This window comes from Coregonus lavaretus, assembly GCF_964263955.1.
Source record: "Coregonus lavaretus genome assembly, contig: HAP1_SCAFFOLD_889, whole genome shotgun sequence".
NCBI classification, from domain to species: Eukaryota; Metazoa; Chordata; class Actinopteri; order Salmoniformes; family Salmonidae; genus Coregonus; species Coregonus lavaretus.
This window is the reverse complement of record NW_028162044.1, coordinates 117501-133990: the sequence shown is the minus strand read 5'-3', so window position 1 is coordinate 133990 and position 16490 is coordinate 117501. Positions and strand designations below refer to the sequence as shown.

Genomic DNA, 16490 nt, shown 5'->3' with positions numbered 1-16490 from the left:
ATTCTGTCCTAGTCCAGTGGATTGATAGTTTATTAAACAGCAGATGCTACAGTATTCTGTCCTAGTGCAGTGGAACAGTATTCTGTCCTAGTGCAGTGGATTGATAGTTTATTAAATAGCAGATGCTACAGTATTCGGTCCTAGTGCAGTGGATTGATAGTTTATTAAATAGCAGAGGCAACAGTATTCTGTCCTAGTGCAGTGGATTGATAGTTTATTAAATAGCAGATGCTACAGTATTCTGTCCTAGTCCAGTGGATTGATAGTTTATTAAACAGCAGATGCTACAGTATTCTGTCCTAGTGCAGTGGATTGATAGTTTATTAAATAGCAGATGCTACAGTATTCTGTCCTAGTGCAGTGGATTGATAGTTTATTAAATAGCAGATGCTACAGTATTCTGTCCTAGTCCAGTGGATTGATAGTTTATTAAATAGCAGAGGCCACAGTAATGAGTAATAGATACAGTACAGAGAAACATCCAGTGTCTGCTCAATAGCCTATGTTTGGAGTGTTGGACTTAAGTTTGTAGGAGCGTGTCTTTTGGTAAATCGGACGAGGGCCTCTCTTTCTAATGGGGATGGAAAGCCTACTTGAACAAGCAAAATGAAGTATGCAGGTATTTGAATTGTGACTAATGAAAAGGCATGAGGGGGGGAAAAAAAAACTGGAAAATAATTCTCAGTAGACCATTTAAACCCACATTATTCTAGGCAACTTGGCCAGGATAAAAAAATATGCAGATATGCAATACTGCTAAAGCCAGGTCTTAACGGTATGTTTGAGTTTTAATCAAATGAAACAAAATGGGGGGGGGGGGGGTTGGAAACCAATCGTTTTTTTATGTTTCTAAATACGAGATCACCGGCACCAAAGGCACGGCTGGATAGGCTGTTATCAACTGGGTTACCATTCAGACCTGCTTTTTGTGGGTCTTAAAAAAGGTCCCGAACAGTCATTCGGATTCCCATGTAAAGTAGCCTTTTGAGTGACTAAAATATCACCCGTAACATTTTTTTGGGAGATAAAATACTTTCTTTCTCTCATAGCTAACTACCAGGAAGTTTGAAAAGCAAGGCTGAGTGGACGGGGAGTTTATATTCATGAGCTCGCCTTGCCTGAAAGCTCTTTGAAACAATTTTACGTCCAGAAACTTGGGTGCAGTGAGCAGTGCTGCAGTAAAATCACCTCAAGCTAATTTGGTGACACACAAAGCAACTAAAAACAGCATTGAAATTGCATCAATGATGTCAATTTTTTTTTATATACACTGCTCAAAAAAATAAAGGGAACACTTACACAACACAATGTAACTCCAAGTCAATCACACTTCTGTGAAATCAAACTGTCCACTTAGGAAGCAACACTGATTGACAATACATTTCACATGCTGTTGTGCAAATGGAATAGACAACAGGTGGAAATTATAGGCAATTAGCAAGACACCCCCCAATAAAGGAGTGGTTCTGCAGGTGGTGACCACAGACCACTTCTCAGTTTCTATGCTTCCTGGCTGATGTTTTGGTCACTTTTGAATGATGGCGGTGCTTTCACTCTAGTGGTAGCATGAGACGGAGTCTACAACCCACACAAGTGGCTCAGGTAGTGCAGCTCATCCAGGATGGCACATCAATGCGAGCTGTGGCAAGAAGGTTTGCTGTGTCTGTCAGCGTAGTGTCCAGAGCATGAAGGCGCTACCAGGAGACAGGCCAGTACATCAGGAGACGTGGAGGAGGCCGTAGGAGGGCAACAACCCAGCAGCAGGACCGCTACCTCCGCCTTTGTGCAAGGAGGAGCAGGAGGAGCACTGCCAGAGCCCTGCAAAATGACCTCCAGCAGGCCACAAATGTGCATGTGTCTGCTCAAACGGTCAGAAACAGACTCCATGAGGGTGGTATGAGGGCCCGACGTCCACAGGTGGGGGTTGTGCTTACAGCCCAACACCGTGCAGGACGTTTGGCATTTGCCAGAGAACACCAAGATTGGCAAATTCGCCACTGGCGCCCTGTGCTCTTCACAGATGAAAGCAGGTTCACACTGAGCACATGTGACAGACGTGACAGAGTCTGGAGACGCCGTGGAGAACGTTCTGCTGCCTGCAACATCCTCCAGCATGACCGGTTTGGCGGTAGGTCAGTCATAGTGTGGGGTGGCATTTCTTTGGGGGGGCCGCACAGCCCTCCATGTGCTCGCCAGAGGTAGCCTGACTGCCATTAGGTACCGAGATGAGATCCTCAGACCCCTTGTGAGACCATATGCTGGTGCGGTTGGCCCTGGGTTCCTCCTAATGCAAGACAATGCTAGACCTCATGTGGCTGGAGTGTGTCAGCAGTTCCTGCAAGAGGAAGGCATTGATGCTATGGACTGGCCCGCCCGTTCCCCAGACCTGAATCCAATTGAGTAACTAGCTAACACCAGACACAGATGAAGACCTAGCTAGCCAGTAACTAGCTAACACCAGACCGATGGAGACCTAGCTACCCAGTAACTAGCTAACACCAGACAGATGAAGACCTAGCTAGCCAGTAACTAGCTAACACCAGACAGATGGAGACCTAGCTAGCCAGTAACTAGCTAACACCAGACAGATGAAGACCTAGCTAGCCAGTAACTAGCTAACACCAGACAGATGGAAGACCTAGCTAGCCAGTAACCAGCTAACACCGGACACAGATGAAGACCTAGCTAGCCAGTAACTAGCTAACACCAGACAGATGGAAGACCTAGCTAGCCAGTAACTAGCTAACACCAGACACAGATGAAGACCTAGCTAGCCAGTAACCAGCTAACACCGGACACAGATGAAGACCTAGCTAGCCAGTAACTAGCTAACACCAGACAGATGAAGACCTAGCTAGCCAGTAACTAGCTAACACCAGACAGATGAAGACCTAGCTAGCCAGTAACCAGCTAACACCGGACACAGATGAAGACCTAGCTAGCCAGTAACTAGTTAACACCAGACACAGATGAAGACCTAGCTAGCCAGTAACTAGCTAACACCAGACACAGATGAAGACCTAGCTAGCCAGTAACTAGCTAACACCAGACAGATGAAGACCTAGCTAGCCAGTAACTAGCTAACACCAGACAGATGGAAGACCTAGCTAGCCAGTAACCAGCTAACACCGGACACAGATGAAGACCTAGCTAGCCAGTAACTAGCTAACACCAGACACAGATGAAGATCTAGCTAGCCAGTAACTAGCTAACACTGGACACAGATGAAGACCTAGCTAGCCAGTAACTAGCTAACACCAGACAGATGAAGACCTAGCTAGCCAGTAACTAGCTAACACCAGACAGATGGAAGACCTAGCTAGCCAGTAACTAGCTAACACCAGACAGATGAAGACCTAGCTAGCCAGTAACCAGCTAACACCAGACAGATGAAGACCTAGCTAGCCAGTAACTAGCTAACACCAGACAGATGAAGACCTAGCTAGCCAGTAACCAGCTAACACCGGACACAGATGAAGACCTAGCTAGCCAGTAACTAGCTAACACCAGACACAAACGAAGACCTAGCTAGCCAGTAACTAGCTAACACCAGACAGATGAAGACCTAGCTAGCCAGTAACTAGCTAACACCAGACAGATGGAAGACCTAGCTAGCCAGTAACTAGCTAACACCAGACAGATGAAGACCTAGCTAGCCAGTAACCAGCTAACACCAGACAGATGAAGACCTAGCTAGCCAGTAACTAGCTAACACCAGACAGATGAAGACCTAGCTAGCCAGTAACCAGCTAACACCGGACACAGATGAAGACCTAGCTAGCCAGTAACTAGCTAACACCAGACACAAACGAAGACCTAGCTAGCCAGTAACTAGCTAACACCAGACAGATGAAGACCTAGCTAGCCAGTAACTAGCTAACACCAGACAGATGGAAGACCTAGCTAGCCAGTAACCAGCTAACACCGGACACAGATGAAGACCTAGCTAGCCAGTAACTAGCTAACACCAGACAGATGAAGACCTAGCTAGCCAGTAACTAGCTAACACCAGACAGATGGAAGACCTAGCTAGCCAGTAACTAGCTAACACCAGACAGATGAAGACCTAGCTAGCCAGTAACTAGCTAACACCAGACAGATGGAAGACCTAGCTAGCCAGTAACCAGCTAACACCGGACACAGATGAAGACCTAGCTAGCCAGTAACTAGCTAACACCAGACAGATGAAGACCTAGCTAGCCAGTAACTAGCTAACACCAGACACAGATGAAGACCTAGCTAGCCAGTAACTAGCTAACACCGGACACAGATGGAGACCTAGCTAGCCAGTAACTAGCTAACACCGGACACAGATGGAGACCTAGCTAGCCAGTAACTAGCTAACACCAGAGAGATGAAGACCTAGCTAGCCAGTAACTAGCTAACACCAGACAGATGAAGACATAGCTAGCCAGTAACCAGCTAACACCAGACAGATGGAAGACCTAGCTAGCCAGTAACTAGCTAACACCAGAAAGATGAAGACCTAGCTAGCCAGTAACTAGCTAACACCAGACACAGATGAAGACCTAGCTAGCCAGTAACTAGCTAACACCGGACACAGATGGAGACCTAGCTAGCCAGTAACTAGCTAACACCAGACAGATGAAGACCTAGCTAGCCAGTAACTAGCTAACACCAGACAGATGAAGACCTAGCTAGCCAGTAACTAGCTAACACCAGACAGATGAAGACCTAGCTAGCCAGTAACTAGCTAACACCAGACACAGATGAAGACCTAGCTAGCCAGTAACTAGCTAACACAGGACACAGATGAAGACCTAGCTAGCCAGTAACTAGCTAACACCAGACAGATGAAGACCTAGCTAGCCAGTAACTAGCTAACACCAGACACAGATGAAGACCTAGCTAGCAAATAACTAGCTAACACAGGACACAGATGAAGACCTAGCTAGCCAGTAACTAGCTAACACCAGACAGATGAAGACCTAGCTAGCCAGTAGCTAGCTAACACCAGACAGATGAAGACCTAGCTATCCAGTAACTAGCTAACACCAGACACAGATGAAGACCTAGCTAGCCAGTAACTAGCTAACACCGGACACAGATGAAGACCTAGCTAGCCAGTAACTAGCTAACACCAGACAGATGAAGACCTAGCTAGCCAGTAACTAGCTAACACCAGACAGATGAAGACCTAGCTAGCCAGTAACTAGCTAACACCAGACAGATGAAGACCTAGCTAGCCAGTAACTAGCTAACACCAGACAGATGAAGACCTAGCTAGCCAGTAACTAGCTAACACCAGACAGATGAAGACCTAGCTAGCCAGTAACTAGCTAACACCAGACAGATGAAGACCTAGCTAGCCATTAACTAGCTAACACCAGACAGATGGAAGACCTAGCTAGCCAGTAACTAGCTAACACCAGAAAGATGAAGACCTAGCTAGCCAGTAACTAGCTAACACCAGACACAGATGAAGACCTAGCTAGCCAGTAACTAGCTAACACCGGACACAGATGGAGACCTAGCTAGCCAGTAACTAGCTAACACCAGACAGATGAAGACCTAGCTAGCCAGTAACTAGCTAACACCAGACACAGATGAAGACCTAGCTAGCCAGTAACTAGCTAACACCAGACACAGATGAAGACCTAACTAGCCAGTTACTAGCTAACACCAGACAGATGAAGACCTAGCTAGCCAGTAACTAGCTAACACCAGACAGATGAAGACCTAGCTAGCCAGTAACTAGCTAACACCAGACAGATGAAGACCTAGCTAGCCAGTAACTAGCTAACACCAGACAGATAAAGACCTAGCTAGCCAGTAACTAGCTAACACCAAACAGATGAAGACCTAGCTAGCCAGTAACTAGCTAACACCAGACAGATGAAGACCTAGCTAGCCAGTAACTAGCTAACACCAGACACAGATGAAGACCTAGCTAGCCAGTAACTATCTAACACCAGACAGATGGAGACCTAACTAGCCAGTTACTAGCTAACACCAGACAGATGAAGACCTAGCTAGCCAGTAACTAGCTAACACCAGACAGATGAAGACCTAGCTAGCCAGTAACTAGCTAACACCAGACACAGATGAAGACCTAGCTAGCCAGTAACTAGCTAACACCAGACACAGATGAAGACCTAGCTAGCCAGTAACTAGCTAACACCAGACTGATGAAGACCTAGCCAGCCAGTAACTAGCTAACACCAGACAGATGAAGACCTAGCTAGCCATTAACTAGCTAACACCAGACAGATGAAGACCTAGCTAGCCAGTAACTAGCTAACACCAGACAGATGAAGACCTAGCTAGCCAGTAACTAGCTAACACCAGACAGATGAAGACCTAGCTAGCCAGTAACTAGCTAACACCAGACAGATGAAGACCTAGCTAGCCAGTAACTAGCTAACACCAGACAGATGAAGACCTAGCTAGCCAGTAACTAGCTAACACCAGACAGATGAAGACCTAGCTAGCCAGTAACTAGCTAACACCAGACATATGAAGACCTAGCTAGCCAGTAACTAGCTAACACCAGACAGATGAAGACCTAGCTAGCCAGTAACTAGCTAACACCAGACAGATGAAGACCTAGCTAGCCAGTAACTAGCTAACACCAGACAGATGAAGACCTAGCTAGCCAGTAACTAGCTAACACCAGACAGATGAAGACCTAGCTAGCCAGTAACTAGCTAACACCAGACAGATGAAGACCTAGCTAGCCAGTAACTAGCTAACACCAGACAGATGAAGACCTAGCTAGCCAGTAACTAGCTAACACCAGACACAGTTGAAGACCTAGCTAGCCAGTAACTAGCTAACACCAGACAGATGAAGACCTAGCTAGCCAGTAACTAGCTAACACCAGACAGATGAAGACCTAGCTAGCCAGTAACTAGCTAACACCAGACACAGATGAAGACCTAGCTAGCCAGTAACTAGCTAACACCAGACATATGAAGACCTAGCTAGCCAGTAACTAGCTAACACCAGACATATGAAGACCTAGCTAGCCAGTAACTAGCTAACACCAGACACAGATGAAGACCTAGCTAGCCAGTAACTAGCTAACACCAGACACAGATGAAGACCTAGCTAGCCAGTAACTAGCTAACACCAGACAGATGAAGACCTAGCTAGCCAGTAACTAGCTAACACCAGACACAGATGAAGACCTAGCTAGCCAGTAACTAGCTAACACCAGACACAGATGAAGACCTAGCCAGCCAGTAACTAGCTAACACCAGACAGATGAAGACCTAGCTAGCCAGTAACTAGCTAACACCAGACAGATGAAGACCTAGCTAGCCAGTAACTAGCTAACACCAGACAGATGAAGACCTAGCTAGCCAGTAACTAGCTAACACCAGACTCAGATGAAGACCTAGCTAGCCAGTAACTAGCTAACACCAGACAGATGAAGACCTAGCTAGCCAGTAACTAGCTAACACCAGACACAGATGAAGACCTAGCTAGCCAGTAACTAGCTAACACCAGACAGATGAAGACCTAGCTAGCCAGTAACTAGCTAACACAGGACACAGATGAAAGGGGAAACATATACAGTGTATTCGGAAAGTATTCAGACCCCTTCTCCACATTTTGTTACGTTACAGCCTTATTCTAAAATGGATTAAATTAAAATGTTACTCAATCTACACACAATACCCCATAAAGACAAAGCAAAAACAGGTTTTTAGAAATGTTTGCCAATTTATTAAAAATACAAAACAAATACCTTATTTACATACGTATTCAGACCCTTTGCTATGAGACTCGAAATTGAGCTCAGGTGCATCCTGTTTCCATTGATCATCCTTGGGATGTTTCTACAACTTGATTGGAGTCCACCTGTGGTAAATTCAATTGATTTGACATGTTTTGGAAGGGCACACACCTGCCTATATAAGGGTAACAAAACATTTCTGCAGCATTGAAGGTCCCCGAGAACACAGTGACCGCCATCATTCTTAAATGGAAGAAGTTTGGAACCACCAAGACTCTTCCTAGAGCTGGCCGCCCAGCCAAACTGAGCAATCAGGGGAGAAGGACCTTGGTCAGGGAGGTGACCAAGAACCGAATGGTCACTCTGACAGAGCTCCAGAGTTCCTCTGTGGAGATGGGAGAACCTTCCAGAAGGACAACCATCTCTGCAGCATTCCACCAATCAGGCCTTTACGCAGGGGCGCAACTGTGGTTTTAGAAGTGGGGGACACACAATTATTATTATATATATTTTTTTTTTATCCGGTCGGATAAACACTCCAAACAGCCTACCCGACCGCTCGGAGGCGTCCGCATGGCACATTGTTGCCTCGTTTTGTATCACATTCCGATTATAAAACTGGGGGGGGGACTAAAATGCAATTTCAGAATGGGGGGGGGACATGTCCCCCCCGTCCCTAGTGAAAGTTGCGCCCCTGCCTTTATGGTAGAGTGGCCAGACGGAAGCCACTCCTCAGTAAAAGGCACATGACAGCCTGCTTGAAGTTTGCCAAAAGGCACCTAATGACTCTCAGACCATGAGAAACAAGATTCTCTGGTCTGATAAAACCAAGATTGAACTATTTGGCCTGAATGCCAAGCGTCACGTCTGGAGGAAACCTGGCACCATCCCTACGGGGAAGCATGGTGGTGGCAGCATCATGCTGTGGGGATGTTTTTCAGCGGCAGGGACTGGGAAACTAGTCAGGATCGAGGGAAAGATGAACAGAGCAAAGTACAGAGAGATCCTTAATGAAAACCTGCTCCAGAGCGCTCAGGACCTCAGACTGGGGCGAAGGTTCAACTTCCAACAGGACAACGACCCTAAGCACACAGCCAAGACAACGCAGGAGTGGCTTCTGGACAAGTCTCTGAATGTCCTTGAGTGGCCCAGCCAGAGCCCGGACTTGAACCCGATCGAACATCTCAGGAGAGACCTGAAAATAGCTGTGCAGCGAAGCTCCCCATCCAACCTGACAGAGCTTGAGAGGATCTGCAGAGAAGAAGGGGAGAAACTCCCCAAATACAGGTGTACCAAGCTTGTAGCATCATACCCAAGAAGACTCAGGGCTGTAATCGCTGCCAAAGGTGCTTCAACAAAGTACTGAGTAAAGGGTCTGAATACTTATGTAAATGTCATATTTCCGTTTTTATTTGTAATACATTTGCAAACATTTCTAAAAAGCTTTGCTTTGGCATTATGGGTTATTTTGTGTAGATTGATGAGGGAAAAAAAACGTTGTAATCTATTTTAGAATAAGGCTATAATGTAACAAAATGTGGAAAAGGGGTCTGAATACTTTCCAAATGCATTGTAAGTATCTTTACCATAGATGAATAGTGTAAACTTTTAACTATATTTGCTGACACCCTACAGTCAGATTTTGGCACCAGTAGAGTAGCTATATCTAGCTATGTAAACCACGCCCCTCTGCAAACACGCCTTCTCCGATGTTGGTTACAAGGCGGTACTTATTTAAATGAGGTAAGAGAATATCATGTTACCATTGGTGTATTCAAATGAGAGTTAAGGTGATGTCACCCTATCCCTTTAATAATCGCGCCTTCTGAATCCAGGTGTTTGACACGGAGGAGGGGGCCGGTAACTTTATGATCAAACTTTATCAATGTAGAAACACATTTCTTTTTTATTTTTCACACTTTGGTCATCATACTGTACTTTGATCTGGTTTCATCCAAATATAATTAAATTTCATGGAAAAACATGACTTTGACTGTTCGTGACCTTTGAAACTTCCCATTAGCGTTTGCAATGAAACTGTCACTTTAGTGTTTTTGTTATGGACACAACTCAAGATACCACACCCCTCCCACCTCAGCTTAAGCGAGCTGATGTTAGACAGGTCATTGGCCGAACCTGGCGTTAGCACTGGAAGATGTTAGACAGGTCATTGGCCGAACCTGGCATTAGCACTGGAAGATGTTAGACAGGTCATTGGCCGAACCTGGCGTTAGCGCTGGAAGATGTTAGACAGGTCATTGGCCGAACCTGGCGTTAGCGCTGGAAGATGTTAGACAGGTCATTGGCCGAACCTGGCGTTAGCGCTGGAAGATGTTAGACAGGTCATTGGCCGAACCTGGCGTTAGCGCTGGAAGATGTTAGACAGGTCATTGGCCGAACCTGGCGTTAGCGCTGGAAGATGTTAGACAGGTCATTGGCCGAACCTGGCGTTAGCGCTGGAAGATGTTAGACAGGTCATTGGCCGAACCTGGCGTTAGCGCTGGAAGATGTTAGACAGGTCATTGGCCGAACCTGGCGTTAGCGCTGGAAGATGTTAGACAGGTCATTGGCCGAACCTGGCGTTAGCGCTGGAAGATGTTAGACAGGTCATTGGCCGAACCTGGCGTTAGCGCTGGAAGATGTTAGACAGGTCATTGGCCGAACCTGGCGTTAGCGCTGGAAGATGTTAGACAGGTCATTGGCCGAACCTGGCGTTAGCGCTGGAAGATGTTAGACAGGTCATTGGCCGAACCTGGCGTTAGCGCTGGAAGATGTTAGACAGGTCATTGGCCGAACCTGGCGTTAGCGCTGGAAGATGTTAGACAGGTCATTGGCCGAACCTGGCGTTAGCGCTGGAAGATGTTAGACAGGTCATTGGCCGAACCTGGCGTTAGCGCTGGAAGATGTTAGACAGGTCATTGGCCGAACCTGGCGTTAGCGCTGGAAGATGTTAGACAGGTCATTGGCCGAACCTGGCGTTAGCGCTGGAAGATGTTAGACAGGTCATTGGCCGAACCTGGCGTTAGCGCTGGAAGATGTTAGACAGGTCATTGGCCGAACCTGGCGTTAGCGCTGGAAGATGTTAGACAGGTCATTGGCCGAACCTGGCGTTAGCGCTGGAAGATGTTAGACAGGTCATTGGCCGAACCTGGCGTTAGCCCTGGAAGATGTTAGACAGGTCATTGGCCGAACCTGGCGTTAGCACTGGAAGATGTTAGACAGGTCATTGGCCGAACCTGGCGTTAGCACTGGAAGATGTCAGACAGGTCATTGGCCGAACCTGGCGTTAGCGCTGGAAGATGCCAGCGTGCCAGTTTTTACATGAAGAAAACTAACGTGCGTTTGATACTTGCACCTCCTTAGCGCCAGCCAAAAATAGAGCCCTGAATGTTAAAATGGATTCAATGAACAATCTGTAACAGACGGTCATCAGTGCCTTTTATCCGCCCTGAAACTGCAGTTTTCTCAGGAAGAACAAAGTGCTGATTTCCCTTTGCACAGATGCTCTATCCACCCTGAAACTGCAGTTTCCTCAGGAAGAACAAAGTGCTGATTTCCCTTTGCACAGATGCTCCACATCGACCTCAAAACTCAGTTTGCTGTCAAGGAAAGTACCAAGATTTCTGTATTGATCACTCTGCCTCCAGGACCATCAGGGCTCTTTCTCTCTTTGATGTGGCTGAATGCTTTAAAAACCTTCTCATGATCCATATGAATATTACATTCAGAGATCACTCTCTCTTTAAAACCAGTTAATGAATCATTAAACCATGGGTGTCAAACTGTTGTTCAGACTAACTAGACAAGATGTGAGAGAGAGACAGACAGACAGACAGACAGACAGGTAAGACAGACAGGTATAACAGACAGACAGACAGACAGGTATAACAGACAGACAGACAGGTATTAGACAGACAGAAAGACCGACAGACAGACAGGTGTAACAGACAGACAGACAGACAGGTATAACAGACAGACAGACAGGTATTAGACAGACAGACAAGTGTAACAAACAGACAGAAAGACCGCCAGACAGACAGACAGACAGACAGACAGACAGGGATAACAGACAGGTACCTACATGTGAACGGGGCGGGGCTGACAGGTGGGACAGACAGCCTCGTCTCTGTTGACCTCTAAAACCGTGTCAGGAAACCACACGGAACACTTGCATTCTGGGTAACCAACGCAGGACAGGTACTTACTGTTAGAGAGAGGATTGGAAGATATTTCTGTTATGATTGCTGATTTGAATAGCAGAGAAGCAGACTAAGATTTTATCCCCTCTAAGATTTTGTGTAAAATGTCGTGAAAGTGGTCAAAATGTCAGTTTGGAAAAGTTCAGAAAAAAAGTAGTTGAGGCAGAACAGAACTAACCTTCCTTCACAACAACAGAACCAACCTTCCTTCACAACAACAGAACTAACCTTCCTTCACAACAACATAACTAACCTTCCTTCACAACAACATAACTAACTAACCTTCCTTCACAACAACAGAACTAATCTTCCTTCACAACAACATAACTAACCTTCCTTCACAACAACATAACTAACCTTCCTTCACAACAACAGAACTAACCTTCCTTCACAACAACAGAACTAACCTTCCTTCACAACAACATAACTAACCTTCCTTCACAACAACAGAACTAACCTTCCTTCACAACAACATAACTAACCTTCCTTCACAACAACAGAACTAACCTTCCTTCACAACAACATAACTAACCTTCCTTCACAACAACAGAACTAACCTTCCTTCACAACAACAGAACTAACCTTCCTTCACAACAACATAACTAACCTTCCTTCACAACAACATAACTAACCTTCCTTCACAACAACATAACTAACCTTCCTTCACAACAACAGAACTAACTTTCCTTCACAACAACATAACTAACCTTCCTTCACAACAACATAACTAACCTTCCTTCACAACATAACTAAACTTCCTTCACAACAACATAACTAACCTTCCTTCACAACAACTTAACTAACCTTCCTTCACAACAACATAACTAACCTTCCTTCACAACAACATAACTAACCTTCCTTCACAACAACATAACTAACTAACCTTCCTTCACAACAACATAACTAACTAACCTTCCTTCACAACAACATAACTAACCTTCCTTCACAACAACATAACTAACCTTCCTTCACAACAACATAACTAACCTTCCTTCACAACAACATAACTAACTAACCTTCCTTCACAACAACATAACTAACTAACCTTCCTTCACAACAACATAACTAACCTTCCTTCACAACAACATAACTAACCTTCCTTCACAACAACATAACTAACCTTCCTTCACAACAACATAACTAACTAACCTTCCTTCACAACAACATAACTAACTAACCTTCCTTCACAACAACATAACTAACCTTCCTTCACAACAACATAACTAACCTTCCTTCACAACAACATAACTAACCTTCCTTCACAACAACATAACTAACCTTCCTTCACACAACAACAGAACTAACTTTCCTTCACAACAACATAACTAAACTTCCTTCACAACAACATAACTAAACTTCCTTCACAACAACATAACTAACCTTCCTTCACAACAACATAACTAACCTTCCTTCACAACAACATAACTAACCTTCCTTCACAACAACATAACTAACCTTCCTTCACAACAACATAACTAACCTTCCTTCACAACAACATAACTAACCTTCCTTCACAACAACATAACTAACCTTCCTTCACAACAACAGAACTAACCTTCCTTCACAACAACATAACTAACCTTCCTTCACAACAACATAACTAACCTTCCTTCACAACAACATAACTAACTTTCCTTCACAACAACATAACTAACTTTCCTTCACAACAACATAACTAACCTTCCTTCACAACAACATAACTAACTAACCTTCCTTCACAACAACATAACTAACTAACCTTCCTTCACAACAACATAACTAACCTTCCTTCACAACAACATAACTAAACTTCCTTCACAACAACATAACTAAACTTCCTTCACAACAACATAACTAACCTTCCTTCACAACAACATAACTAACCTTCCTTCACAACAACATAACTAACCTTCCTTCACAACAACATAACTAACCTTCCTTCACAACAACATAACTAACCTTCCTTCACAACAACAGAACATTTTTACATTTTAGTCATTTAGCAGACGCTCTTATCCAGAGCGACTTACAGGAGCATTTAGGGTTAAGTGCCTTGCTTAAGGGCACATCGACAGATTTTTCACCTAGTCGGCTCGGGGATTAGAACCAGCGACCTTTCGGTTACTGGCACAACGCTCTTACCCACTAAGCTACCTGCCGCCCCAACATAACTAATCTTCCTTCACAACAACATAACTAACCTTCCTTCACAACAACATAACAAACCTTCCTTCAAAACAACATAACTAAACTTCCTTCACAACAACATAACTAACCTTCCATCACAACAACATAACTAACCTTCCTTCACAACAACATAACTAACTTTCCTTCACAACAACAGCATTAACATTCCTTCACAACAGAACTAACCTTCCTCACAACAACATAACTAACCTTCCTTCACAACAACATAACTAACCTTCCTTCACAACAACATAACTAACCTTCCTTCACAACAACAGAACTAACTTTCCTTCACAACAACATAACTAACTTTCCTTCACAACAACATAACTAACTTTCCTTCACAACAACATAACTAACCTTCCTTCACAACAACAGAACTAACCTTCCTTCACAACAACAGAACTAACCTTCCTCCACAACAACATAACTAACCTTCCTTCACAACAACAGAACTAACTTTCCTTCACAACAACATAACTAACCTTCCTTCACAACAACATAACTAACCTTCCTTCACAACAACAGAACTAACCTTCCTTCACAACAACAGAACCAACCTTCCTTCACAACAACATAACTAACCTTCCTTCACAACAACAGAACTAACCTTCCTTCACAACAACATAACTAACCTTCCTTCACAACAACAGAACTAACCTTCCTTCACAACAACATAACTAACCTTCCTTCACAACAACAGAACTAACCTTCCTTCACAACAACAGAACTAACCTTCCTCCACAACAACAGAACTAACCTTCCTTCACAATAACAGAACTAACCTTCCTTCACAACAACAGAACCAACCTTCCTTCACAACAGAACTAAACTTCCTTCACAACAACATAACTAACTTTCCTTCACAACAACAGAACTAACCTTCCTTGACAACAACATAACTAACCTTCCTTCACAACAACAGAACTAACCTTCCTTCACAACAACAGAACTAACCTTCCTTCACAACAGAACTAACCTTCCTTCACAACATAACTAACCTTCCTTCACAACAACATAACTAACCTTCCTACACAACAACAGAACTAACCTTCCTTCACAACAACAGAACCAACCTTCCTTCACAACAACAGAACCAACCTTCCTTCACAACAACATAACTAACTTTCCTTCACAACAACATAACTAACTTTCCTTCACAACAACAGAACTAACCTTCCTTGACAACAACATAACTAACCTTCCTTCACAACAACATAACTAACTTTCCTTCACAACAACATAACTAACTTTCCTTCACAACAACAGAACTAACCTTCCTTCACACAACAACAGAACTAACCTTCCTTCACAACAACAGAACTAACCTTCCTTCACAACAACATAACTAACCTTCCTTCACAACAACAGAACTAACCTTCCTTCACAACAACATAACTAACTTTCCTTCACAACAACATAACTAACTTTCCTTCACAACAACAGAACTAACTTTCCTTCACAACAACAGAACTAACCTTCCTTCACAACAACATAACTAACCTTCCTTCACAACAACATAACTAACTTTCCTTCACAACAGAACTAACCTTCCTTCACACAACAACAGAACTAACCTTCCTTCACAACAACAGAACTAACCTTCCTTCAACCCCCCCCCCCCCCCCGTCTCATCCCTCCCCCGTCTCATCCCTCCCCCCAGTCTCCCCCGTCTCATTCCTCCCCCCGTCTCATCCCTCCCCCCAGACTTCCCCAGTTTCATCCCTCCCCCCGTCTCATCCCCCGTCCCCCCCGTCTCCCCCATCTCACCCGTTTCCCTCCTTCCTCCTCCGCAGCACCATGTCCCTCCCACACTGAGGACACTTCCTGACTGGGAGGGGCATCTCCATATCCTGCTGCTCTGATTCGCTGAACTCCTGGGCCGCGCCCAGATAGTTAGACAGAGCCTCGTCCAACCTGAGAGACGACAAGCAATGACACATTACAACTGCTGTGTGTTGTGTGGGGAGGTGTGGTGTGGTGTGGTGTGGGGAGGTGTGGTGTGGTGTGGTGTGGTGTGGGGAGGTGTGGTGTGGTGTGGGGAGGTGTGGTGTGGTGTGGTGTGGGGAGGTGTGGTGTGGTGTGGTGTGGTGTGGGGAGGGGAGGTGTGGTGTGGTGTGGTGTGGGGAGGTGTGGTGTGGTGTGGGGAGGTGTGGTGTGGTGTGGTGTGGGGAGGTGTGGTGTGGTGTGGTGTGGTGTGGGGAGGTGTGGTGTGGTGTGGTGTGGTGTGGGGAGGTGTGGTGTGGTGTGGTGTGGTGTGGGGAGGTGTGGTGTGGTGTGGTGTGGGGAGGTGTGGTGTGGGGAGGTGTGGTGTGGTGTGGGGAGGTGTGGTGTGGTGTGGGGAGGTGTGGTGTGGTGTGATGTGGTGTGGGGAGGTGTGGTGTGGTGTGGGGAGGTGTGGTGTGGTGTGGGGAGGTGTGGTG

The 16490-nt window shown here is 45.2% G+C and overlaps 1 protein-coding gene across 1 annotated transcript in view; it reads right to left on the bottom strand.

The window, feature by feature from the left end:
* top3a (DNA topoisomerase III alpha) overlaps positions 1 to 16490 on the bottom strand; it is a 109292-nt gene that overhangs the window by 43890 nt on the left and 48912 nt on the right. The window contains exons 16-17 of the mRNA XM_084194359.1: positions 15838 to 15984; positions 11784 to 11906 (exon numbers count right to left, since the gene is read on the bottom strand). Of these exons, the coding sequence (XP_084050485.1) occupies positions 11784 to 11906; positions 15838 to 15984 (270 nt within the window). The remainder of the gene's footprint in view (positions 1 to 11783; positions 11907 to 15837; positions 15985 to 16490) is intronic.